General features: G+C 42.7%; 1 protein-coding gene across 1 annotated transcript in view; it reads left to right on the top strand.

The window, feature by feature from the left end:
* The window catches only part of LOC123754246 (mucin-4), a gene marked incomplete in the record, with an annotated part of 115,688 nt that overhangs the window by 60,771 nt on the left and 27,272 nt on the right, over positions 1–27,645 (top strand). The window contains 7 exon segments of the mRNA XM_069326358.1: positions 3,436–3,573; positions 9,838–9,945; positions 11,230–11,406; positions 17,486–17,593; positions 19,741–19,891; positions 22,940–23,061; positions 23,326–23,445. Of these exon segments, the coding sequence (XP_069182459.1) occupies positions 3,436–3,573; positions 9,838–9,945; positions 11,230–11,406; positions 17,486–17,593; positions 19,741–19,891; positions 22,940–23,061; positions 23,326–23,445 (924 nt within the window).

Genomic DNA, 27,645 nt, shown 5'->3' with positions numbered 1-27,645 from the left:
CTCTATGTGAAGACTTTACATCGTGGAGAGTGCGTAGCTCTCTCTATGTGAAGACTTTACATCGTGGAGAGTGCGTAGCTGTCTCTATGTGAAGACTTTACATCGTGGAGAGTGCATAGCTGTCTCTATGTGAAGACTTTACATCGTGGAGAGTGCGTAGCTCTCTCTATGTGAAGACTTTACATCGTGGAGAGTGCGTAGCTGTCTCTATGTGAAGACTTTACATCGTGGAGAGTGCGTAGCTGTCTCTATGTGAAGACTTTACATCGTGGAGAGTGCATAGCTGTCTCTATGTGAAGACTTTACATCGTGGAGAGTGCGTAGCTCTCTCTATGTGAAGACTTTACATCGTGGAGAGTGCGTAGCTGTCTCTATGTGAAGACTTTACATCGAGGAGAGTGCATAGCTGTCTCTATGTGAAGACTTTACATCGTGGAGAGTGCGTAGCTATCTCTATGTGAAGACTTTACATCGTGGAGAGTGCGTAGCTCTCTCTATGTGAAGACTTTACATCGTGGAGAGTGCGTAGCTCTCTCTATGTGAAGACTTTACATCGTGGAGAGTGCGTAGCTGTCTCTATGTGAAGACTTTACATCGTGGAGAGTGCATAGCTGTCTCTATGTGAAGACTTTACATCGTGGAGAGTGCGTAGCTCTCTCTATGTGAAGACTTTACATCGTGGAGAGTGCGTAGCTCTCTATGTGAAGACTTTACATCGTGGAGAGTGCGTAGCTGTCTCTATGTGAAGACTTTACATCGTGGAGAGTGCATAGCTGTCTATGTGAAGACTTTACATCGTGGAGAGTGCGTAGCTCTCTCTATGTGAAGACTTTACATCGTGGAGAGTGCGTAGCTCTCTCTATGTGAAGACTTTACATCGTGGAGAGTGCGTAGCTGTCTCTATGTGAAGACTTTACATCGTGGAGAGTGCGTAGCTGTCTCTATGTGAAGACTTTACTTCGTGGAGAGTGCGTAGCTGTCTCTATGTGAAGACTTTACATCGTGGAGAGTGCGTAGCTGTCTCTATGTGAAGACTTTACATCGTGGAGAGTGCATAGCTGTCTCTATGTGAAGACTTTACATCGTGGAGAGTGCGTAGCTGTCTCTATGTGAAGACTTTACATCGTGGAGAGTGCATAGCTGTCTCTATGTGAAGACTTTACATCGTGGAGAGTGCGTAGCTGTCTCTATGTGAAGACTTTACTTCGTGGAGAGTGCATAGCTGTCTCTATGTGAAGACTTTACATCGTGGAGAGTGCGTAGCTGTCTCTATGTGAAGACTTTACATCGTGGAGAGTGCGTAGCTGTCTCTATGTGAAGACTTTACATCGTGGAGAGTGCATAGCTGTCTCTATGTGAAGACTTTACATCGTGGAGAGTGCGTAGCTCTCTCTATGTGAAGACTTTACATCGTGGAGAGTGCATAGCTGTCTCTATGTGAAGACTTTACATCGTGGAGAGTGCGTAGCTGTCTCTATGTGAAGACTTTACATCGTGGAGAGTGCATAGCTGTCTCTATGTGAAGACTTTACATCGTGGAGAGTGCGTAGCTGTCTCTATGTGAAGACTTTACATCGTGGAGAGTGCATAGCTCTCTCTATGTGAAGACTTTACATCGTGGAGAGTGCGTAGCTGTCTCTATGTGAAGACTTTACATCGTGGAGAGTGCATAGCTCTCTCTATGTGAAGACTTTACATCGTGGAGAGTGCATAGCTGTCTCTATGTGAAGACTTTACATCGTGGAGAGTGCGTAGCTGTCTCTATGTGAAGACTTTACATCGTGGAGAGTGCATAGCTGTCTCTATGTGAAGACTTTACATCGTGGAGAGTGCGTAGCTGTCTCTATGTGAAGACTTTACATCGTGGAGAGTGCATAGCTGTCTCTATGTGAAGACTTTACATCGTGGAGAGTGCGTAGCTGTCTCTATGTGAAGACTTTACATGCTGGAGAGTGCATAGCTGTCTCTATGTGAAGACAGAATTAAATTGGTCAACAAATTAATCAGTCACAACTCTCAGAACTTGGGACTTAGAATTTTTTTTGGCTGATTTCTTCACAAATTTCAAACTCTGTTCCTTGTTTCTTTAGATTGTTTTGATGATTAGGGGCCAGTTTAGTTTTTTTACTTATATAAAGTATCCCGTAAATCATTATAATTATTATAATTATCCCTATATTTTATTTTTTGGGGGGTTATTTTTTCTTGACTTCATTTCAACACATATTGACCTAAAACTTTCACATACAGTATTTGAGTACAAATGTCAAACAATGTTCATTAAAACATACAAGTAAATTCATGAATTAGAACTGCCTTATTCATTGTCGATAACTTCAACTTCAATTATATCTATAACTTGAATTTCAACTTCAGTATTCAAAAGTCTAGTTTCTGATCGATTCTCACCATTTTTACATATAGTGTGCACAGCTGTCTGTTCTTCAATCCCTATAGAATTGATTTTTCATGAACTCTAAACATTTGGAATTATAAATTTTTGTTGTCTGAATTTGTGCATATATCAAATACCATATTGACAATTTTTTTTTTTTTTTCCTTCAATAAACTATACTGAGAACCTATATTCTAAATATGAACATGAAGATCATATGATATTCTGAGAGCATAGTAACACCAAATGAACATTTGGTGATATTTTATATTTTTGCAGCTGATCTCAAAATCTGAAATTTTTAATATTCAATTTTATAATTATTTTTTATTTTCTTGTTTTTCAAGTTAGTACGCTGGTATCATTTAGACAAAGTTGGAGCATTTGCCTAGTAGATTATGCACAAAAAATTTGAAAGAGTTTAAGAAAATTTAAAAAACTGAGCTCAATGTCACACTTCATATGACATTTTGCGCACTTAGGGGTTAAAACGGTTTGGGTTTCCGATGCCATATTCATCACGTTACGCAGATTAGCATCTTCCTCTGCTGCTGCCTTGTCAGATTGTATCATACTCCCACTGCCAGTTTCTTGTCATCTTATAAGTAATAGTTGATCTGCTGAAGATGAATCAATTGAGAATGTAAACACTAGATCAGTCAAATGAGAATGTAAATAATTAATACAACATCTAAGTACAATAGATTCAACATTTTACTGCAAACAATAATTACAAAATCTTTAAATGTTACATGCATGTACAGTACAATATAGTGTCAGGTCACCTGCCATTTGGAGTCAGGTAATCACTGGAGACCTTGCTCCATCTTAAGACTTAGTGCTTGTTAACTGTTTCACAACTTAAAATTACTTGCCTGAGTCCCTTTAAATCTGATCTAATTCTTGCTAACCTTTAGTTATGACCTGTAAGCCATAAAATGTTTCCACCCTTTAATCAGTTTATACCTTTGGTCTGGCAGCTTTACCTGTTCATACTTAAAATCATGGATGCAACCCTAGATAATACTGTTTTGTTGCAGGCGCTGGAGTCGACTGTGATGGAGCTTCGTGCACGCTATGGCATCCTGGAGGAGGTGGAGAGGTCAGCAGTGCGTCAGGCGCTGACAGAGGAGCGGTCCAGATACTGTGCCTTTGCTCATGCTCTCCGGCCAGTCCTTGTAAGTACAGTACTATCCTTAAATCATCCTTAGCCGATTCCTTAATACTCCCTGTGTCCTGTCTCATTAGCGGTTTTTGTTCCTACATGCAAGTGTGTATACACTTCACACATCTTCCTTGCATAATTCTTGTCATGCTCAATCTTTTTACACTGCTCTTGTTGCTACACCCTGTGCCTTCCTCTGTTTTATATATTTTTCGGTGTCTGTCTGCTGCTCTCTTGTTTTGTCTCGTTACTTCACCATACATGTGCTTGCCTCCCTCTATTGTATGATGTCTTAAAGAACATTAACTTCTCACACAGATATTAGTCATTTTTGTTTAAGGATTAATTATACCAGTTTCTGAGGGTTTATTTTTTTTCCTCGGTTTCTTTGCAATATCTTGAAAACTGCCAATCACACTGACTTGAAATTTTAAAGTACTTTTGCTGCACCAAAACAACCAGCGTTGAATGTAATGAAACGCCATTTTCTGGGTGAGACCACGAGGCCTCCCCGGATTCAGGTTGATATATATATACTATTAGACTTTACCATCAGTCAATGTGAATGGAGTTTTGGGCCTACTGGGGACCACGAGCCAGAACTTGGCCCCCTCTGAGAGGCATGAGGAGCAATGGCCTATAGAAATGCACATGTGTAATTACCTAAGTGTAATTACAGGATGAGAGCTACACTCGTGGTGTCCCGTCTTCCCAGCACTCTTTGTCATATAACGCTTTGAAACTACTGACAGTCTTGGCCTCCACCACCTTCTCATCTAACCTGTTCCAACCGTCTACCACTCTGTTTGCGAAAGTGAATTTTCTTATATTTCTTCGGCATCTGTGTTTAGCTAGTTTAAATCTATGACCTCTTGTTCTTAAAGTTCCAGGTCTCGGGAAATCTTCCCTATCGATTTTATCAATTCCTGTTACTATTTTGTACATAGTGATCATATCACCTCTTTTTCTTCTGTCTTCTAGTTTTGGCATATATAATGCCTCTAACCTCTCCTCGTAGCTCTTGCCCTTCAGTTCTGGGAGCCACTTAGTAGCATGTCTTTGCACCTTTTCCAGTTTGTTGATGTGCTTCTTAAGATATGGGCACCACACAACAGCTGCATATTCTAGCTTTGGCCTAACAAAAGTCGTGAACAATTTCTTTAGTATTTCGCCATCCATGTATTTAAAAGCAATTCTGAAGTTAGAAAGTGTGGCATAGGCTCCTCGCACAATACTCTTTATGTGGTCCTCAGGTGATAGTTTTCTATCTAGAATCACCCTTAGATCTCTTTCTTTATCAAAATTCTTTAAAGATTTCTCACATAATTTATAGGTTGTGTGGGGTCTATGGTCTCCTATGCCACATTCCATAACATGGCATTTGTTCACATTAAATTCCATTTGCCAAGTGTTGCTCCATATACTTATTTTGTCCAGGTCTTCTTGAAGGGCATAACAATCCAATAAGTTTCTTATTCTTCCTATTATCTTAGCATCATCAGCAAACATGTTCATATAATTTTGTATACCAACTGGTAGATCATTTATGTAGACAAACATCACTGGTGCAAGAACTGAACCCTGATATACTCCACTTGTGACATTTCTCCAGTCCGATACATTGCCTTTGATTACTGCCCTCATTTTTCTATCATAAAATTTTTCATCCATGTTAGAAGCTTACCTGTCACCCCTCCAATATTTTCCAGTTTCCAGAACAACTTCTTATGTGGAACTCTGTCGAAAGCCTTTTTTAGGTCCAGATAGATGCATTTAACTCAACCATCTCTTTCCTGTAAAATCTCTGTGGCTCGATCATAGAAACTGAGTAAATTCAATACACAGGATCTTCCAGATCGAAAACCATACTGTCTGTCTGATATTATATCATTTCTCTCCAGGTGTTCTTCACATGAGTTTTTATTATTTTTTCCAATACAGTACTTTTACTATTACACTTGTCAATGATACAGGTCTATAATTGAGGGGGTCTTCCCTGCTGCCACTTTTGTAGATTGGAACTATGTTAGCCTTTTTTCCACACGTCTGCTACGACTCCTGTACACAGGGATGCCTGAAAGATCAGGTGAAGTGGAATGCTGAGCTCAGATGCACATTCTCTCAAAACCCATGGTGAAACTCCATCTGGGCCAACTGCTTTGTTCTTACTTAGCTCCTTTAGCATATTTTCCACTTCATCTCTAGACACCTCTATATGCTCTGTTGTTCTCTGGAATTCTTATTGTGTCTGGTTCTCTGAAGATTTCATTTTGTACAAACACACTTTGGTACTTTTCGTTTAATGTTTCACACATATCCTTTTCCTTTTCCTTGAATCTATTTCCCATTTTCAACCTCTGGATATTATCCTTTACCTGCAATTTGTTGTTTATGAATTTGTAGAATAGGCCAGGTTCTGTTTTACATTTATCCGCTATTCTTTTTTTCAAAATTTCTTTCTGCCTCTCTCCTTACTGCCGTATAGTTGTTTCTCGCATCTTTGTATCGCTGGTATGTTTAATATGTTTGGGGTACGCTGGTATGTTTGGGGGTTTGGCCTCTTCCTATATTGATTCCATTTTTGTGTCTTTTGGTCTCCGGCCCTCTCGCAATTTCTGTTGAACCAATCCTGTTTTCTGGCCCTGCTTCTCTATTTTGGTATGAATGTTTGTGTGACTTTATCGTATATTTTACAAAATTTGGCATACATTTCATTTACTTCCCTGCCTAGCAACAAGTCTGTCTAATTACACTCATTAATTTTTTTTGAAGTTCCCCATAGTGACCTCTCCTTAAATCAAGTTTATCAACTGTTTCAATGTCCGCATTTTCTTCTAGATGATATCTTAAAGCATATTTAATGTCTAACAGGATGTATTCACTCTTTCCCAAGGGAGGAAGGTACTGGATGTCAAATATCTCTTGCAGGCGATGAGTCACAATAACGTGGCTGAAGAATGTTGACCAGACCACACACTAGAAGGTGAAGGTGAAGGCTAACATGGATGAAAAATTTTTTGACTGATAGAAAAATGAGGGCAGTAATAAGAGGAAGTGTATCGGACTGGAGAAATGTCACAAGCGGAGTACCTCAGAATTACACGAGTACAGAATTATATGAACATGTTTGCTGATGATGCTAAGATAATAGGGAAGATAAGAAATTTAGATGATTGTCATGCCCTTCAAGATGACCTGGACAGAATAAGTATATGGAGCAAATGTAAATAAAAGGCCATGTTATGAAATATGGAATAGGAGAACATAGACCTCACACAACCTATAAATTATGTGAGAAATATTTAAAGAAGTCTGATAAAGAAAGAGATCTAGGGGTAGTCCTAGATAGAAAACTATCACCCGAGGATCACATTAAGAACATTGTGCGAGAGGCCTATGCTACACTTTCTAACTTCAGAATTGCTTTTAAATTCATAGATGGCGAAATACTAAAGAATTTGTTCATGACTTTTGTTAGGCCAAAGCTAGAATATGCAGCGGTTGTATGGTGCCCATATCTTAAGAAGCACATCAACAAACTGGAAAAGGTGCAAAGACATGCCACTAAGTGGCTCCCAGAACTGAAGGACAAGAGCTACAAGGAGAGGTTAGAGGCAATAAATATGCAAAAACTAGAAGATAGAAGAAAAAGAGGCGATATGATCACTACGTACAAAATAGTAACAGGAATCTATAAAATTGATAGGTTAGAATTTCTGAGACCCGGAACTTTTAAGAACAAGAGGTCATGGATTTAAACTAACGAAACAAAGCTGCCGGAGAAATATAAGAAAATTCACTTTTGTAAACAGTGGTGGATGGTTGGAACAAGTTAGGTGAGGAGGTGGTGCAGGCCAAAACTGTCGGTAGTTTTAAAGCGTTATACGACTAAGAGTGCTGGGGAGATGGGACACCACAAGCGTAGCTCTCATCCTGTAACTACACTTGTGTAATTACCTAAGTAATTACCTATATGTATTTCTATAGGCCATTGCTCCTCATGCCTCTGAGGGGGGGGGGGGCAGATTCTGGCTCATGATCCCTGGTAGGCCTAGAATTCCATTCACACTAATGCCAAAGTCTAATAATATACATATCAGCCTGGGTAGCTCTGGAGAGCCGAAGGGGCGCCCCCCCAGAAAAGTATGATTTCTATTGTAATTGATATTGTAGACTAAATAATAACTGTAATTACCATCGTTACAAGATAAGAGCTATATGCTTGCGGTGTCCTGTCATCCCAGTACTGTATTTTGTCATGGGATGCTTTGAAACTCCTGACTGTTTTGGCCTCCATGGCCTTCTCACTTAACTTATTCCAACCATGTGCCACTCTGGTTGCAAAAAAAACTTTCTAATATTTGTAATATGCCTTTGTTTCCTTAGCTTGAATCTATGACCTCTTGTTCTTGAAGTTGCTTGTTTAGATTTTGGTTTCTATGTGATGGCCTGAGAATACCTCGTCTTGTTTTCTAGAAATCAACTACCAGTACAGGTCAGAACAAGTTGAAAATGGCCAAGATTGGAGGAAACTGACATGGAAATTGACCTCCCTGAAAAACCTCAGTCAAAATAATTGAATTAGAGTAACCTCATTTATTTTTACCAACATAAAAAGCCTGAAAATTCAGGCAAAAAAATGTACTTTCATTTCATTTTTTTTTCACAAAAAAAATGGCCTCCTCAGATGGGAATGCAGTATTTTGGAGCTTTTTCTGAAACCCACATGAGAGATTACTTGTACAGTGAAATATTGATTCCAACATATTATTTACATAGTAAATTGGTCAATGGAGAAGTAGGTTTGTACAGTATATTAATGAGGACCATGTATGCACAAAAGCTCCTGAGCTCGGCAATTGAGATGGTAGAGGTAGATTCCAAACAAATATTATTGACAGCTTTGTAGGCAGCTATCCTATTCTTAATTTATTCTTTCAATCATCCTATCCTTACCTGCTACTCTCCTCACTCTCTTACCTGCTATTTGCCTGCTCCTCACTCTCCTACCTGCTCCTTACCTCACACTCTTGCCTGCTTCTCGGCTCACACTCTTGCCTCCTGCTCACCTCGCCTCACACTCTTGCCTCCTGCTCACCTCGCCTCACACTCTTGCCTCCTGCTCACCTCGCCTCACACTCTTGTCTCCTGCTCACCTCGCCTCACACTCTTGCCTCCTGCTCACCTTGCCTCACACTCTTACCTCCTGCTCACCTCGCCTCACACTCTTACCTCCTGCTCACCTCGCCTCACACTCTTGCCTCCTGCTCACATCGCCTCACACTCTTACCTCCTGCTCACCTCGCCTCACACTCTTACCTGCTCCTCGCCTCACACGTACCGTCTCCTCACATCTCGTCTTGCACCCCTGGAAGACAGCCACCCCACTCTAAGCACAGTGCTGAAAAATCACTGGAGCCAGAGCACACAACCTCTGCCTTTAGCAGAGCAAGGGTCCAAGCCTACTTGCTCTAGGCTTGGCTGTGAGAGTATAATCAGGGAATAAGTTGTAGGTAAAGCAAAATTGTGTACCCACATTCTAATACACAACCCTCACTGTCTGCCCCACCCTCACACACAGTAGCCAGCTATTCGCCCCATCTTTCTGTACTGTAAAACGTAAGTGGAGAGATGGTATGTGGGGGTATTTGTGTTTTAATATTTCATGATATTGCTTGTACAGGAAAGGCAGGACTTTCATTTTAAAGAATATTTCATAATATTGTTTTGGGAAGATATGCCTGGCATAAGGGACAAAGGATATCTAACAGGAAGATTGTAAAATACAGCATTTTAATTTTTTGTAATTGAAAACTATTTATCAATATAGTAGTCATGTTATGACTGAACCTCTGAATTTCCTGGCATTAGGAATACCCTGAATTTTGAATTCCTGAATTTTCTTGCTTAGGTTAGCCAGTTATTTGATTATAAAATATTCACTAATATTCAGATATTCAGTTACAAGCTACTATTTGGTAGTTTGCAAGCATGCATTTGTTGACATTTTTCTAATTGGCTTCTCTGCTGTTATTTAGTTTGACTTGAATATGGTGACACATCTTCCTCTTGCCTGGGGAAATATACTGCCTTCATGCCCAGTATTGCTAATATGGCCTTGCTTCTCTTACCCATCACTGTTACAAGTCCTCCTTACTAGTTCTAATAATATCTACATGCATGTAAATATTTTAGATGTTAATTTCTGTATATGTTCAGCACATAGCTGTTATTTAGGCAGGTTTGCAGTACTGATGATCTTTGTATTTGTGTCCAGGATGAGGAAGTGGGACTGGTGAGCGAGCTAGGTCACCTGCAGGAGGTCATGACCCAGCTGGAGAAGCACTCTGCTGATCCCCACACACTTCCGCCCGCCAGTGAACAGGTACATTGTGCTCGTCATCCTTAATATTTGCAGCTTACTTTCTTGGGAAGCCTCCTTGTGGCTTTTAAGCTACTATTTCGGATACTACTAGGTCCAATCTAACGCAGAGTTGTATTGGCCTTCCAGAGACCCTGAATAACAACCCGGCCCACTCACAGGGAACAGTGGCACAGGAAAAGGTGGTACATATGATAAATGTTTTAGAAATTTATTCATATTCATGGCAGTGTTTGTTAGTTCTCAACTCCGGCTGCTGAATTGCGGAGCTTTATGCTCTTCTCCTGAGGTGGGAGTTCTTTTCTTTATGTACTGGTGGGTAGCTTATTCATTTGTAGCCACCTCCTTCTTTTCTGGTTGAGAACAGGTAGAGGGATTTTTTTTTGGGGGGGGGGGGAGGGAACCTTTGATGATTATCTAGTCTTGATAGGGTGCATCATTTGTTGTGTACAGTGGCAACGCTTTGCTGCTCCCTATACGTCACTAGTTTTGTCATGGTAAACACTTTGTTGGTTTCTTGGTCCCCATGTTTCAAGGTTCATATACATCTTGCCAGCAGTGTCATCTAAGCAAGCAAGCTGTCTGTCCTCAGGTCCACGATGTTTGTACAGTCGCTGCTTTAACTACTGTTTTGTCACTTGTCATGGGCTGCTTTTTGGGTTTAGGGATTTAAGAGGTATTTTGATGACTTGTGTGGTTGCAATTCTCTTCCCTGGTCTTTCCCATGTCTTCTGCTTCCCGTGGTTAGTTGGCTTAACTCCTGAATTAAGGAGGCCAAGAGGCTCCTCCCAGAAAACCAACATTGAATGTAATGAAACTCTTTCTGGTAGAGCCACAGTAGTTACACGACTCCCGCCCTCCCTCCCTTCCAGGTTCATTGTGCATCAGCTTCAATCTAACCTTACAGCTGGCTGTTGGACAGTACTAATAGGTTCAAGCTATTTTCAAGTGAGCCAGGTGTTTTGATTGAATTATTTAAAATTCCTGCTGATACCCGAGTCTCCAGGATGAGGTTTCCGAATCTGCCAGTTGTCCTCCTGAATCTGCCAATGTCCTCCAGTCTTGCTTCATAGGTCTCCCAGTCTGTTGATTTCAAATTGAAGTCATCAAGTACTAACACTTGTGATTTATCCTTGTGTACTCTTAATATAATCTCTCATGATCATTATAAGGCCCTTCTCTTTTGACATCTAACTCTTTCTTTATTCATGTGTTATTATTTATTGTGTATGCAAATTTGCACTAAATCTTTGTGTTGCAGGTTGCTTACATGAGTATTTGTTTCAGGTGCTGTTGGACATAAAAGATGGCGAGGCTCAGTGGTCATGGCAGACTCCACCATCGTCGCCTTCTTCACTAGGATCTCGGAAATCTTCCATGTGTTCAATCTCTTCGCTTAACTCTTCCTCGTCCTCATCTACACACTCTCCTTCACACCATAATCGCACACGCTCTGTCAGTCAGGTTTGTGTGTGGCGTGAAGCCTTTCATATAGTTTCTTCAATGATTCCTCTCTACAGCACTGACATAAAAATGTAATGCCAGTAGGTATGGACTAAACAGTCTATTAATATGAAACAGGATTTTTAATGCTACATATTTCAGGTAGGCTACAGTACTTCATTGTCCATTGTACTTTGTGCAAGATAATTCTTTAAGTTATAATCAACCCATCCTCCTGTTTAAATAATCATTTTTGTAACTATGTGCACTATAGTACAAACATGATGTACTAAGCAGTTAAGTAGTAGAATTTGGTACTATTCACTTTATAGAGTCTGAAAAAATTAAGCTGAAAAGCAAAATTAAATATTCCTAGACCTAGTATAGTACACACACATGTACTGTACTATATTAGGCCTCAGATAGCATGTATTAGGACTATGAAGGTTAGATTAAGTTAGTTTAGTTTGTCTTCTCAACCTACCGTATATAGAAAATCTTTTCCGGTTTGTCCAAATACAGCTGTACAATAGTACTGAATCCTACTTTCTATTTGTGTTGTACATTGGTATATGTACTGTGGTCCTCATCGTTACTATAAGTACTACCAAAACAGGAGGATGGGCTGGCATAATAGCCTCTACAAGTAGCAGGTAAGGAATGTAGTACAGTACTGTAATTATCAACATTTATGAATATATGTTGCATTAAGACTAAGGTGCCTCTTGGTAGTTAAACATGAATTGATGCTTTAATTTTATATGGAAAGATTTTAGTACACTGGTTAGTTTCATTTTTCTATATGTTTGTTGCACTCATAGTGGCCTCATTGCTCACTCTCAGTACATGTAGTGCTTATCTATACCCATGTTTGAGGTCTAACTCTCTGTAGATTATACTCAGATTAATGCAATTTTTATATAGATGACAGCATTACAGGATTACCTTGCTTTAATAAATATTTGATTTAGAATCTTGTAGTTTTCATCGTGTACCTTTTACTGTGAGATTTCCTTATTCTAATACTGTAAGCCTGTGATGCAGTATTTGAAAAGTGAATATTGTTTGTAACAGGTACTGTTTTTTTTTTTTGTCTTGATGTCTAGATAACTTTCTTCAGTATCTGTTTACTTGATTTGGATTTCTGAAGTATTTTAATTTTATTGTTTGTCAGTTCACACTTTGACAACACTAACTTTATTCCTTAAAGGTTAATTTTGCTTGCATTATTTTCTTCTGAAGCTACATATGTTCCTATAGCTTCTGCTGGATGTAGAACATATTCCCAACATTTTATTTGTATCTAGTACTTTCAGGGGGAAAACCCCTTGTGGCTCCCTGAACACACTATATCTCTGATAGTGTGTCATACTACCCGGTCCCATGAGTTGCGGGGTTCTATTGGCCTACAGGGGACTAGAGCCAGAACCTGGTCTCTCACAGAGGTAGAGAATGGTGGCATTTTTGTATTAAATTGTTCATTGATTCCACCTGCTTGGAAAGGCATTCAGAAAGTCAGCAAAAAAAAAAAAAAAAACTGCTGGCTTTAAATGAGACTTCAGCCTCAAGAACCACCTAAAGAATTCCCCTAACTATGTAAACAAACCTGAAATTACCTAAATTTACCTGATGGCCCACACTAGTGGCCTCACTGAGGACAGGAAGTCAGTAGCTTGATGGCCAGCATTGCTGGTAGTGCTAATCAGTAATTAAAGAAATAACTCGGTGACACAGGAGTACATATAAGTCGCGTAAAGCCATTTTAGCGAGCTAAGTATTAGCCAAGACCAGTCAACAACATTGAGAAATTTTTTTTTCCAGGGATATTCCTATGCAGGCCCTAAGCCTCTGGCTAGCCCACTCAGTGTTACTCGTTTCTGTTGTATTTAGGCGGAGTTTGAGTATTTTTCATCTAGGGTGATGATCTGACAACAAATCTGTTACAATAGATGATGTGCACCAGACGTGAGAAATGTTGAAACCAACACAGAGGTCTAGAATGCCTCCACAAATATGTGTGGATTCAAGGTTGCCCACAATCTGCACATCTTCGTGATTATTTAGTAGCGACAGCAGTTGATTCCCATTCCCGTTGCTGAAGCGAGAGCCACCAATGTCCTTGTGTCTAGCATTGTAGTCACCAAGAATGATGGCCGGCTCTGCTTGAGTGCAGGCTGGAAGATTAATATAATTTAGCTTTCCTGCTAGAGCATATAGATTAAATACATTGAGGATAGAGTTACCCACATAAATCCTCACTCCATGATATTGTTGACCCACAGTTTGTTTTTCTGGAAGAAGTTGATGGGATAAGGATTGTTTGATGTATAGAATGCAAGAGTTATTGGATCTGAGGTTGTAAGAAACAAATGAGGGAAATTTTGGGGGTGAGGATCTTGCGGGAACTGCACTCCTGGAGACATACAGTATCGATGTGTTCAGTTGTTACTTTGTGATGTAAATCTGAGAAGGTTTCTTTTCAGGGATACAATGTTCCAGTTAAGGATGGATAGCTTAATTATTTGTGCATTTAAAGTAAGCATTATATATATTGATAATATTAGTCCACTTAATATATAGTATCTATTTCAATAGGATATAAGTCCAGGAATATTTCTTAGCATATTACCAATGGAACACATTTGCCTCCAATTGTCTAATACAATTTGTCATTTTCATCTATAGAGTCATTTAGAACATACCTTAACACAGCTTTGGCAGTTAACCTGCATGGAAGGGCTCCACTACACAAGGTTTCAAGGTCACTAGAAGTTTCCCCTGATTGGCAAGCGAACACATGTTAGGAGGGTTCAGGGGTGGAAGGGGAGGTTTGGCAGTCATTGCTTAAAAGTTCCTTCATACATGTGAGCATCATTACAATATCGCTGGTGGATTTTTTCTCATGTTAGAGTTACTCTTGCAACCACTCCGTCTCCTGCTGCGACTACTACTGGTATTCCTGCAACCGGTCATGAAGGGCAGCCGCTACTTGAACAGAGGAGCGACCCAAGGGTGAGGTGATAGGGAGGCTGAGGTTGCGATCTGTCTCATTTTGATCCAGTTCCTTATCCTTCACTTCCAGTTGACCAGGTGTCCAGGTGTCCAGCTGTGGGTGGTTTCCCCCCTATAGTAGGTGACATTATCCCAGAACCAGGAAGTGGCCACTCTACATCAGGGGAAGGCCCACCACTGGCAGAAGATACAGCACCTGGTTCTTGTGGGGGAGCTGGGATGATGGCACGAGTCTTCGGTCTGGTACCGGTCCCCTTGTAATTGTGTAGTAGAGCCCCAGGACAAAATAATCAATAAATTGCGATTGGTTGCAAATTGGGTGATTTTGCTTGATTGGATTCAATAAGCTCATATATGTAGCATTTTTATTCCAAATTGTTTGTAAGGGATTGTTCTATCAAATGCCATAGTGAAAATGAAGAATTCTTAATAAATGAATTTTGTACGAATATTTATATAGGCACTGATACAGATGGCTTATGGAAATCCTGGCCATTACATAATATTTGTGGCCACCAATAACAGTCACATAGTTATGATTTTGATAAGGAATGGTTTACCAATGATTGTTCTATCATGTGCCATGTTCAAAATGATAAATACATAATAAATAGATTTTCTGTGATTTTTGTTTTGTTGACAGTGGATGTAGGACCTCTGTTATTTTCACATGGAGGGGAGGGACAGCCTGGGGCTGACGGGTAGAACGAATTCCGTGGTGAAACGAATTGGCCTCGCCCCATATAGTTCGTTAAAGTGAGGACACACTGTACTCTCTTTTTTTCCGTTTTTTCACCTCAATTTTCATTGTACGTCGTTCATTTTGGTATCAAATTGTTTGCAATAGAATTCCCTACAGGCTTATGTGCATATAAAGTCAAAATGCCTGGCATGCCACTTGTAGCAAACATGAAAATTGGCCAAACATTTCCTGTGAGCGAGCTCCCATCCGCACACCCATAACACCCGCATTAAAATGTGTTTTCTCACGTAAATTTTAGTGTTACATCATTCATTTTGGTATCAATTTTTGAAATATAATTCTCTAAAGGGATATAGGCATATAAGATCAAACACCCTGGCGTGCCACCGTCAGCAAACCCAAAAATCGGCCAAGCAGTACCTGTGAGCGTGCAACCACTAAAATGTGTGTACTCTTTCAGATTTCCCATGTCAATTTTCGTGTTACATCGTTTATTTTGGTATCAAATTGTTTACAGTAGTATTTTCTAAAGGAATATATGTATATAAGATAAAATTCAACAGGCGCGCTACCCACAGCAAACTAGAAAGTCCGCCGAGCGTTCCCCACGAGCGAGCGCCAATCTGCCCATCTATAATAAAATGTGTAGACTCTGTTCAGTTTTTTCACCTTAATTTTCATGCCAAATCATTCATTCTGGTCCCAAATGGTTCGCAATCTAAAGGTGCACATTTTAAAACTAGTCCCATAATGATGGAAAAAATAATTTTAACATATTTAAATTTTGGACGGCCGTCCGTTTTGTACATCCTCAGAGTTAATTGTGGACGTCGTGGATGTCCATGGGGGACGAAAGTGTTAGACATGCACCCTATGGCCATACAGGAGAACCCAGAAGGTAATCAGATGTTTGGGGAACACAGTGAATGCAGGCAAAGACTGCAGTCTCATCTGAAGCCAGTAGTGGTGTTTTGTTTTGCTGACTTTCTGTATGCCTTTCCCACTGGGTGGCAAAAATGAATAATCTAATACATTTGACAGTCCTACGGGTTTTGACAGTCCCACACAAGAGATTTCTTGGAAATGAACATGCTGGAGGGGTAATTTTGAAATTGCTGACATGGATAACAACATTTCTGACAGACAGAAAGATGAGGGTGGTAATTAGAGGCAAAGTATCTGACTGGAGGCATGTTACTAGTGGAGTACCACAAGGTTCAGTTCTTGTGCCATTAATGTTTATCGTTTACATAAATTATTTACCAGAAGGAATACAAAATTAAATGAACATGTTGGCTAATGATGCTATGCTGCTAGGGAAGATAGGAAACCTAGATGATTGTCATGCTCTTTAAATTGATCAAGATAAAATAAGTGCTTGGAGTACCGTGTGGCAAATGGAATTCAATGTGAATAAATGCCATATTATGGAATGTGGAATAGGAGAAAATAGACCCTGCATAACCTACAAATTATGTCAAAATTACTTGAAGAACTCTTAACAGAGAGATCTAAGAGTGGTTCTGGATAGAAGACTGTCAACAGAGGCACACATATAGGATATTATGCGAGGAGTTGCACTTTCCAAATTCAGAATCTCTTAAAATTACAGACGGTGAAATACTGATGAAACTGCTCATGACTTTTGCGAGACCAAAATTGGAACATGCAGCAGTTGTATGGTCCTCATATCTCAAGAAGTGCATCAATAAACTGGAAAGCAGCACATCATTAAATAAAGCATGCCAAGACATGCTACAAAATGGCTTCCAGAATTGAAAACAAAAGTTATGAAGAAAAGCTAGAGGTATTAAATATGCCTAGACTAGAAGATGGAAGAAAGAGGTGATATGATAACTTACAAAATAATAACAGGAGTCAAGCAAATTGACAGGAATTCCTAAAACTGACAACCTCAAGAACAAGAGGTCACAGATTCAAGCTAAGGGAAACAAAGATGCCAAAAAATACTAGATAGTTTTCTTTTGCAAAGTGGTAGATGGTTGGAACAAGTTAATTAAATGAGGTGGTGGTGGGGGCCAAAATTGTCAGTAGTGGCAGAGTTATGACAGTGCTGGGAAGATGGGACACCACGAACATAGCTCTTATCCTGTAATTACAATTAGGTAATTATATAAATGCCACCACTCTCCATGCCTCTGTGAGGGGGGGGGGGGGGACCAGGTTCTGGCTCTAGTCCCTTGTAGGCCAATTGAACTCAGACTGATGGGATGTAGGAGTATGACAAACTATCAGAGATAGTAGCTACAGGAAGCTACCTGGGCTCACCCAGAAATTGGCATTTCATTACATTTGACACTGTCTTTTTTCTTATATTTTTGTCGTATTTTGTGTGGTAGTAGTGTGTTATGTTATTGTCTTTAGGGCACAAGGCTGGTGAGTGTGTCATCGCAGGACTCTGGATTCACATCGCAGGACACCCTCTGCCACTCTACCCTCTCTCACGCCCCGGCTGCACTTCGTGTACAAACGGTAACATGGTTGACTATATTCTAGTGTCCATCTTTGGTGGCAGTGATACTGCATCACATATTTGATGAATGAACACCGACTTGTTTGCTTAATTTGAAACACCACCATGTTTACTCCTTGTATTTGAGGCAATTCATATAATGTTGTAATGAAAATAATAAATTCATTATAATTTCCAGATTTTTATTATAAAGACAGTATTAACTGTGTATTGTGCCTAGAATATTGTGCATCATAGATGCATAATATTCAGGCTGTGAATTATGCATTATAGATGCATAATTAACAGCCTGTTCGTGTCAAGTTGGTCTGAAAAAAATATAATTTAATAATACTGTCTAAGCTCAATTATCCGAATTATACGGGAAGGACCTCCCGCCAGAAAACCAGACGTGAAGAGAAGCAGAATTTTTACTGGGGAAGTCCAAAATTAAACATATTTGCAATATTTTCCTACCACAACCAACATAATCTGAATGTACACAAACACACACACACACACACACACACACACAAGCTAGAACAGAAGAACTGCATATGAAGCTAGAACATTCTCAATCGACTTGAGAATGATCCAGGATGGACTGAAATGTCGTCGTCCCTTCACATTCTAGTGTGTGGTCTGGTCAACATACTTCAGCCACGTTATTGTGACTCATCGCCTGCACTAGAACAGAGGATTTTTGGATTTGTAGATTCGTAAACCTCATCCTGGAAACATTCGTGTTTCAACATATTAACCCTTAACATGCTCGGGGTTTAATATCCTGTCATCCCCACAGGCGCATGTCATTTTGAAAAAAAAAAAATTATTTTTTCTTTCTAACCTGTTAATTTGTGTTCACTGATCACGGGAAAAATAATAAAAAAATCGTAAGTGGCATATATTGCCCGCTATAGGACGGGAAAGTTTGGCAAATTATAGGCGCTGACTCAGCGTGCGTCCCAGGCGGTCTGTTGCTCGCAAGCTGTCAGGCCAGAGTTGCCACAACGAGATAATTACCGAATTATTTCAATGTCTCTGATTGATTTTTCATACTTTTTTTGCTGTAATATTATTCAATAGTGTGTAGTTTGATATATTTATATAATAAAATGAGTGAATCGTTGGTGTACTCAAAAATATGGTGTGCATATTGTTGATTCAATTATGTTCATCAATCAGTGAACAAATACTTTGTCGGTTATTACACTATAAGCACAGGTTATATATAAGTATTTGCATGTTTTGTTCACTATAACGAACCACTAAGTAGCTATTATGAGTCAAAAAGTAATGAGGAGTGACCGCCGTGTACCAGCCAGCCACTCCCGCCCTCCCTCCAGTCATCTGACTCACCCTCATTCTCCTCCCACAATAATGTTTTTGCTATAATTCACTATATACAGACGTTATATATAAGTATCTACATGTTTTGTTCACCATAACTGTACATCTAAGCTTGTATGGTGAGTAAAGGCACAGAGATGTGGCTACTCACACAGTCAGCTGATCGGCGGCTGCCCTCAAGGTCAGACGCACTAATGTACGCACTAATGCTCCTCCTCCCGAGGAGGGGGGAGCTGCGCAGACAGCGGCGCGGTGACGTATGACGTCATACTAGTTTCCTTGTTTTCTGTTGAAGAGTTCTATCCACTAGTTCGGCTTTAGGTAGCAATTTTCACCAGAATAGGGGTTTGTTTTGGAATGCTTACCTTTCTGGATGCTTGACCCGGTCGATGGCAGACATAGAATGCTTCCTACCACACGGGGGTTTCTATAGGCCATTGCTCCCCTTGCCTCTCTGAGGGGGCCAGGTTCTGGCCGTGGTCCCCGGTAGGCCCTAGAACTCCATACACATGACTGATGCCAAAGTCTGACATTAGCATATCAGCCTGGTAAAGCTCCGGGAGCCTCCGGGTCTCACCCAGAAAATGGCGTTTCATTACATTCAACGCTGTTTTTTTTTTGTTGCGCCTGTGGGTGTGAATTCCATTTGGGCCCCTAGTGGTTTGAGGGTTAAGGATTAAAAAGTGAACAAATTCCTATTGTTTTTTGTAATTAAAATACAATACTGTGTTCTCAAAAGTACACTCATGGAATTTTATTGTTGAAAAGATTTGCATAATTTCAGAAGAACATGTTGTAATAAAAAATTGGTTTCCAGGCATCAGGATTGTCAGAACAGTCATGTGGTTCAGAGAGCAGTACACCATCTCCCGCTACATCAAATGCAACATGGCCCAATCTCACCGACCCATCCCTCCACCACAAGGCAGCACCATCCTTCTCTGACAGACCACACACGATCTCCTCTGGTAATGTGCAATATTTTAGTTTCTGGAGGGAGCCTCTTGTAGCTCCCTGAAGCTGTCTTCCTAAGATTGTTTCATACTAAAAGATCACATCAGTCATGGATAGTTTCATTTGTCCTACCAGAGACCAGAGCCAGAACCTGGCCTCCCTAGTAAGAGACACAAGGAGCAAGGGACAATCTTTCTCATCACCAGAAAAAAAACTCCAGAAAGTCAACACAGCTTTACAGACAACTGGAGGGTTCACAGAAAATGAGGCCTTCAAAACTACCAAAGAACTTCACAAATGAGTCACACGAAACAAGGGATTCGCTCAAATGAGCTCGAAAAACATTAGTACTGATTACCACTACCAGACAGCCAGGCCCTGTCTCCCAGCTGGCTTTCCAAGTCATTTCTATTTTTGATGCCAGTGTCTTCACATCTACTTGTAGTGCTTCCAGTTATGCTAGGTTGTGGGCAAGCCTATCTGCTTCAAGTTAAATGCTGGCCATCCTTGGAATTGGTTGTCCTGTGGGGGCCATTTGTTTTGTATATCGTTTCCCATTTTAGTGTAGGCCTCATGTGACCGTTTTGATTCCGGCTGTTGAGTGGGCTTGGCTTATTGAGTGCTTTGGGCTGTATGTGCTTAGGGTTCTTTTCCCTGTGTGCCCTTTAACGCTACCCTTGCACAGTCAGAGCTTCCCTTCTTTGGTGTGTTCGAGAATTTGCCCCTGTGAGGCCTGTCCATCAGGTTGGGAGTTTTGCCTTGGGCTAATCACGAATCTTTCATCCCTCTGCCTGGGCCCTTGGTCAGGAGCATTCCTTGAGTGTGTTAGGGTGCACTGGGGTTTGCATGCTTGTTTCCACAGTACACTGCAGTTACCTCGTGTAGTCTGGTGGTTAAGGTTGCATCTGGTGTCTGTTCCTCCAGCAAGCAGCCCTAGTGCCTGGGATAACTGCTTGGTTATATTCCTTCAGGTCCTGAGAATCCCTTCCAAGTCTGTCATGGTCATTATGGAGCAGCCCATCAAGCCCATCCTCACTATTTTAGAGTATGAGGGCAGTTCATTGTCTTTTCTACCTCATGATCACCATTCTTTCGGCCCACACCATGCTGCCTGTTGGGTTTGTCATGTTTATAATCCGGAATCATGTGAGGTGTGGTCTCATTGGGAGTCTGCTTTAACAGATTCTAACTCCTAGTTGGAGGCTTTCCAGCCAGCTGCTGCTTTATGGGCTATCTCTTGAGGTTATCTTGAGATGATTTCGGGGCTTAGCGTCCCCACGGCCTAGTCCTCGACCAGGCCTCCTTTTTGTTACACCTCCCCCCCCCCCCCCCAGGAAGCAGCCCGTAGCAGCTGTCTAACTCCCAGGTACCTGTTTACTGCTAGGTAACAGGTTTGATGTGGCCCCTTCGGTTCAGGATTGTTTCTCCAAGGCTCTTTTTTCTGTTGGCATTGGCCTCTGGGTGTCGGGTTGGTGAGCTTCATGCTCTCTTCCGGTGCAGGTGTTTCTGCTCTTTCTGTCTTCGTGATGGTTTTATTCATTTGCAGCCATCTCCTTCTTTTCTGGCGAAGAATGAGATTGCTGCTTTCTGGAGGGGTCCCTGGGTTGTGGATGCTTGGTTGATTAGGCACGGGGTGCATCATGTTTTGTGTCTTGTTGCGGCTCTTTGCTGTTATTTGCGCGCCACGGCTTCTATGCCCAGGGACGCACTTTGGGTTGATCCAATTTCCCATCTTCCCTGTTCGCGGGTGCAGGTCTCCTAGGTCGTTAGCAGAGTTATTAAGGCTAGCCAGCCTGCGGTCTATCCCCGTGCCCATGACGTTCGTAAGTTTGTTGCTCTTGCTGCTGTCTTTGGCAACATGTCATGGGCTGACATTCGGGCGCAGGGCTTTTGGCGGTCAAACAGGGTCCTGGCTGCTCGTTACCTTGTGGCCTGTGTTGCTTTGGGTCAGCAGTTGCAGCCAGTTGTCTCGACTTCAAATTGAGGAATGAGCAGCGACCGCCTCCCGGATAAGTCGCTAAGTTTTTTCCTCTGTGGGTAGTTAGCTCCAGGGAGCCGAAAGGGCTCCCCCCAGAAAACCAGCGTTGAATGTAATGAAACCCCATTTTTCTGGGCGAGACCTGGAGGCTTCCCGGCATCCCTCCCTCCCTCCGGTCGGCAGTTTTTCACGTGTTTTGACATCCAGCCTAAGAACTAACGGGTGGATAGTCGATGTGTGGGGTCTGGGGCTCCCCCTTCTCCCTCCCGGGAAGGAGGGGAGCTGCGCAGACAGCGGCGCGATGACGTGTGACGTCGTGATCGTTTGCTCGTTTCGTTTAAGAGAGTTCTATCCACTTGTTCAGCTTTTGGTAGCAATATTTTCACCAGAATAGGGGTTTGTTTTGGGACGCTTACCTTTCTGGGTGCCTGACCCGGTCGATGGCGGACATAGAATGCTTCCAACCACATGGGGGGGTTTGTATAGGCCATTGCTCCCCTTGCCTCTTCTGAAGGGGGCCAGGTTCTGGCTCGTGGTCCCCGGTAGGCCCATAGAACTCCATACACATGACTGATGCCAAAGTCCGACATTAGCATATCAGCCTAGTAAGCTCCGGGGAGCCTCCGGGTCTCACCCAGAAAATGGCGTTTCGTTACATTCAACGCTGGTTTTCTGAGTGAGCCGCAATGGCTACCTGACACCTCCCTCCTCCTAGGTCATCGAGGGACTTTGTATCATTTGTAGAACTGACAGAGCTGCAATCTGCCTTTCTCCTCCCCCCAAATGAGGGGGGGAGATTCTATAGCCGGTTCACGAGGCTGGGGTCTTGTTTGAAGCCAGCAGTAGTTTTTGTTTCACTGACTTTGTATTTTCTTTTGTGGCGGCATAAATGAATAGCCTAATATATCAATACCATCGCTCTCTGCTCCGCTCTGAGGGGACCAGGTTCTGGCTAATGATCCCCGGTAGGCCATAGAACTGTGTCTTACTGGGCCTAGTAATATGACTTCAGGAAGCCTCTGGGGCTCACCCAGAAATTGGCATTTCATTACATTCAACGCTTGTGTTTCTGGTTCTTTTACAGCATATGAAAAGGGACGTGACCGTCCCTCATTGACTGTGTACACATTTCAGCCTCCTGAAAGACGAAGTGTTCCTGCATCTCCTCAGATTTGCTCCCAGCCATGTAGTCCAGTCTGTCTTGAGGTAAAGATGCTTCAGATGATCATAATAATTAATAATAATAATAATTTTATTATAAAATGCATTTATTACAGGCATGATAAAGTGGAGTACACAATGCATATTATACAAGGCCACTAATATGAAAGAGCACTTTGGGCATAACATAATATAATTTGATCAATTATTAGTTAATGGCGTAACAACTTAATACTAAACAAATAGCAAGTTTATTATTTTGTATTTATTATGAATTGCAGTTATGAATTATCTATTATATTTTTTCAGCTTGAAAGTGTAGGCATAAGTCCCTTGGTTGGCCATACAGCAACTATATCTCGCCGATCCTCACGTACTTCACTGCACCCTAATCTTTCCTCATCAAGCCAGGAAAGCCTCATTGTTTCCGTAAGAAAAATATATGTTCATGTGTACTTGCCTAGTTCACCTCACGTGTGTACTCACATGTGTGTGCATTTGCATGACTAAATGGTAGTAAAGGGTTGAGCTTCAATTCTGGGGGACTCACTCGATACGTTGGATTAGCTGGCAACCCTTATATTTCTTAGTGTATGTACTCTTGAACCCGTGTGTGTGAAGTTTGCATTATCTACTTGATCCCTGATGCGTAGATGCTACCTTGGATTCTATTTACTAATCTATATATTTGAATAATAATTCATTATAATTTTATATTAAAAAATATATAGCGGTTAAGTTACAAAGTTAACATGAATTTGCACATTAGTCTGAGAGGGCCTTCTCAGTAACACTGAGCCAAGTGCTGGTCTTTCCAAGCCTTAAGGAAATGTACTTAAGGAGAGATCTCTTATTCACACCCTTGCCTACAAGAAACCTGGTTCAGGATCATGCTCTCTGCAAGGTGAGGTAATCTTCAAAATCAGAGGGTAACCCAAAACTGAAAAAGAATTCTACCAGAAATTATAAATGTAATAAAACAAGCAATTGCCAGATGGTAATGAGGTGAGGATCATTGCTGTGGTGTAAGCTCCTTAATAGTGATATGCCTGATCCCTGCCAGCTAGTAGTCCAGGTCTCTCTGGGTCTTGGCTCACATTCACTTTGAGCAGATAAAGTGAAGCCCACCATGGGGGAGGGGGGGGGAGGAAGTGAAAAAGGTGGGGCATATCTTTTAAGAGCTCCACCCAGAGTATACATTTCATAACATTCAGTTCTTGATTTATTTTAAAAGGCTTCTATATATGTAAAGTTTTAGGCAAGTTTTAAAAGTAAAGTTGGTTCCGTTACTACGAACAAGTTATGTTCTGAGAATGTGTTCGTGAAGCAGTTGTTCAGAATGTGATGCAGATTTTCCAAAGCCTCATTGCCATAAAGGGAAGATGCATTCCTTGGCCACCAAAAATTGTCACAAAATAATAATTTGGGATTAACAAAAAAAAAAATTACTTTGAATGATGGAGTTATCCTGCTTATCAAAGTTAACAGTTTTTGAAGAGTGTAGTGGTTTAATTATGTGAATAAATATTTGAAAAATACATGTGTAGTTTACTGGCGGTCAGCCATTTTAAGATTCATATCACGAGTAAACTCCTCCCAACCCTTTTATCGCCAGCCTGTGGATCCCACCATACCAACAGCGTTAATATGATCTGGTCTTGTACAAATCATGCGAGTTTGTGGGTCACCGACGACTCAAGAGCCACCACTCTTAATATTGTCATATTCCCAGAACATTACTCCTTTTAAACACTCCTGATACCCATCACCCACCCACTCGAGGCACTCACTCTAGGCACTCCACAACTAAAGGCACCGACACCCGTCCATCCACTCCACATGCTCATATGACAAATATTGCTAGTTATTTATCTGCCCCTACCTTCCTACTTCCTGCCCTACCATCCTCATGCACCCAATCCCTGCCCCCCAATGTTCCTCCCTCCAATTACCCTGACACCCACCTAGGGCAGGGCAGAGTGGGAAACGCAGGTGGGGAGGGGAAGCCACAGCGAGTGAAGCAGGCGGAGAGGGGGAAAAGGTGCAAAGAGGCTGGCTAGATGGCTGGCAGGCAAGTCCTTTCCCTTGCCCATTGTCTTCCACCCCCTCCGCCCCAACCCCCCACCACCAGTTCTTGGAAGGGTTTTTGTGTGGCACTTGCTGTCCAGGCTTTGGGCTGAGAGGGTGTGTGCTCACACCTCGAGGGGTCATGACTCTCAAACCCTCTTGTGTTTGATTGACCTGTTGTTTGTTTCAACAAATTCATACTGTGCGGCTGAGTGCATTTAGTACTATAGCACAGGTATAGCATAGCTGATATGCTAATGTCAGACTTTGGCATCAGTCATGTGTATGGAGTTCTAGGGCCTACCGGGGACCACGGCCAGAACCTGGCCCCCCTCGGAGGCAAGGGGAGCAATGGCCTATAGAAACCCCCGTGTGGTAGGAAGCATTCTATGTCTGCCATCGACCGGGTCAAGCATCCAGAAAGGTAAGCATTCCAAAACAAACCCCTATTCTGGTGAAAATTGCTACCTAAAGCCGAACTAGTGGATAGAACTCCTCAACAGAAAACAAGGAAACTAGTATGACGTCATACGTCACCGCGCCGCTGTCTGCCCAGCTCCCCCCTCCCCGGGAGGGGGAAGGGGGAGCCCCAGACCTCCCACGCCGGCTATCCACCCATCAGTTCTTCGGCTGATGCTATAGGCACCGGTTATGTGCTCTGGCTCCAGTGGTTGTTTCAGCACTGTACCTAGAGTGTGGTGTCTGTTTTCTAGGTGGTGCGTGAGCCGGGAGTGATTCTCCAGTACTCGGGCTGCATGCGCCTAGGGTTCCCTTCCCTAGGTGCCCTGTAAGTACTGCCCTTGGGGCTTGGGTCCACCTTCCACAAGTTCCTTGGGTCCTGTCCCTGCTTGGCCGTTTACTGCTTGGTTTTCGGCAGCTCTTTGTGTGCTCAGGTGTTCTGTCTCCCTTGTTCGCCTTAGAGTAAGGGGCAGTTTTTGCACTGGTGGGGCGCAGGGTACTGTGCAGCTTGTCTTTACCAGTCATAGTGGCCGGCTCTGTTCCGCTTGGGTACGCTGTCCTCTTGCGGGGTTTTCTTTTTCTTTTTGTTTATCTACCCGGTGGGGAGGTCTGCCTTCATTCTTGCCCCTTATGTCCCTTGTGTTCTGAGTATTTTCTGGTGGTACCCCCTGCTAGGTCCCCGTGAGTGTACATGTCCCGGGGGTTCAGCTCTTAGAAAGTTGTTTGGTAGCTTTGGGTGCCGGTTAGCAGTACCCTGCCTGGGATTACCTGAGCGCGAGTCCTCTTATAGTAAACGCTCGGGACCCTGGGAAACCCCTGGGGGCGCGCGGGTTCGATGGATGTGACCCCAGAGTCCCCCCCTCGCTTCCAGCAAGTTTGAGGGTTGCTCTCACCCTTTGTCTCTTGGTGACTCTCTGTTTTGCCTCCGTCTGCTGCCTGTGGGGTCGGTGACACCTTCGACCCGGAGTCCTGTGAGTTTGGTTGCTCGTTGTGGCTCGGTTACCCAGTTGTGCTGACTAAGCGGGTGCGGGCAGCAAGGGCGTTGCACTTGAGCCTTGGTGGTGGCAACGTTCTCGTGGTTTACTCCCCTTGAGCCCCGGGGCTGCCCCGTTTTGGTTTGTTTTGGGACTTGGGGGTGTTGGTTGCTTCGGTTCCATCCACGCCCCCATGTCTTTTCCCTGGATCACCCTTCCTGCCTGCATCCGGTTCCTTACCGTCTGTAGGTTCGGGGCGGGGTTTTTGATGGTGTTGAGACTCGGGCAGTCTCGGGGAATTTCCCTTCCGGGGTAGTGACGGGGCATTTGAGCCTGTGCCTCCAACCGTGTTGTATGAGTCTGCCAGTGGGCTCCCTTCCTTAGTGTTTTCACGGCTGCCCCGGTTTTCTGGTACGGCCAGGGCTTTGGGGGAATGGCTCGGCCCCGGGGCCTGTCGTGTAGGTTCCCGGGGCTGGGGAGGGGCTGACTTGGGGGGCTTTGGCCCCGTTAGACCCCGTGGGTTTTTTTTATCCCCCTCTAGGCGGGGCTTGTGGTTACGCAGAGTGGGGTCTTTCCTCCCCATTCGCCGTACGTGCTGTTGGGCGTCGGCCCCTCCCCAGGCTCGGTTCCTTGGCCTTTGAGTTGGTTGGTTCAGTCCTGTGAATGGATGTTTCCTCCCACCCTCTTTTGGGACAGTGTTTTCATCATGTTTCCCCGTTCGATGGGGAAACTTCTGTGGTTGTTACACGACCTACTTGCGAGCATAAGCCTTCTTGCTGGTTCGTCCGTGGACTTCCAGGGCACACTAGCCTGTTTTCGTATAGCAGTTCCGGCCCATCCTGTTTGTGGGGGTATGTGGGCCGGCGGGCCGCTCCAAGCAGCTGCCTGGTGGGCCACCCTCTGGCCGGTCTAGCCTGGCCTTGGGCCGGGCTTGGGGTGTAAAAGAGCTCCCAGTACCCCATCCAGCAGGTATCGAGCGGGGTTTCTCCGCTGTCGATCGCCTGGTGCAGGTTTCTGGGCCTGCTGGGTTTTGTCGTGTCTCCGTTGGCCCTGTCTGGGGTCTGCGTGCTCCGTTTCTCTGCCTTTGCAGAAGGGAGTTACTATTTACATGTTGGATGTTGTGGTGGTG

The sequence above is a fragment of the Procambarus clarkii genome, chromosome 18 (genome assembly GCF_040958095.1).
Source record: "Procambarus clarkii isolate CNS0578487 chromosome 18, FALCON_Pclarkii_2.0, whole genome shotgun sequence".
Lineage (NCBI taxonomy): Eukaryota > Metazoa > Arthropoda > Malacostraca > Decapoda > Cambaridae > Procambarus > Procambarus clarkii.
The sequence above is the reverse complement of the archived record's forward strand: the minus strand, read 5'-3'. Positions and strand labels throughout refer to the sequence as shown.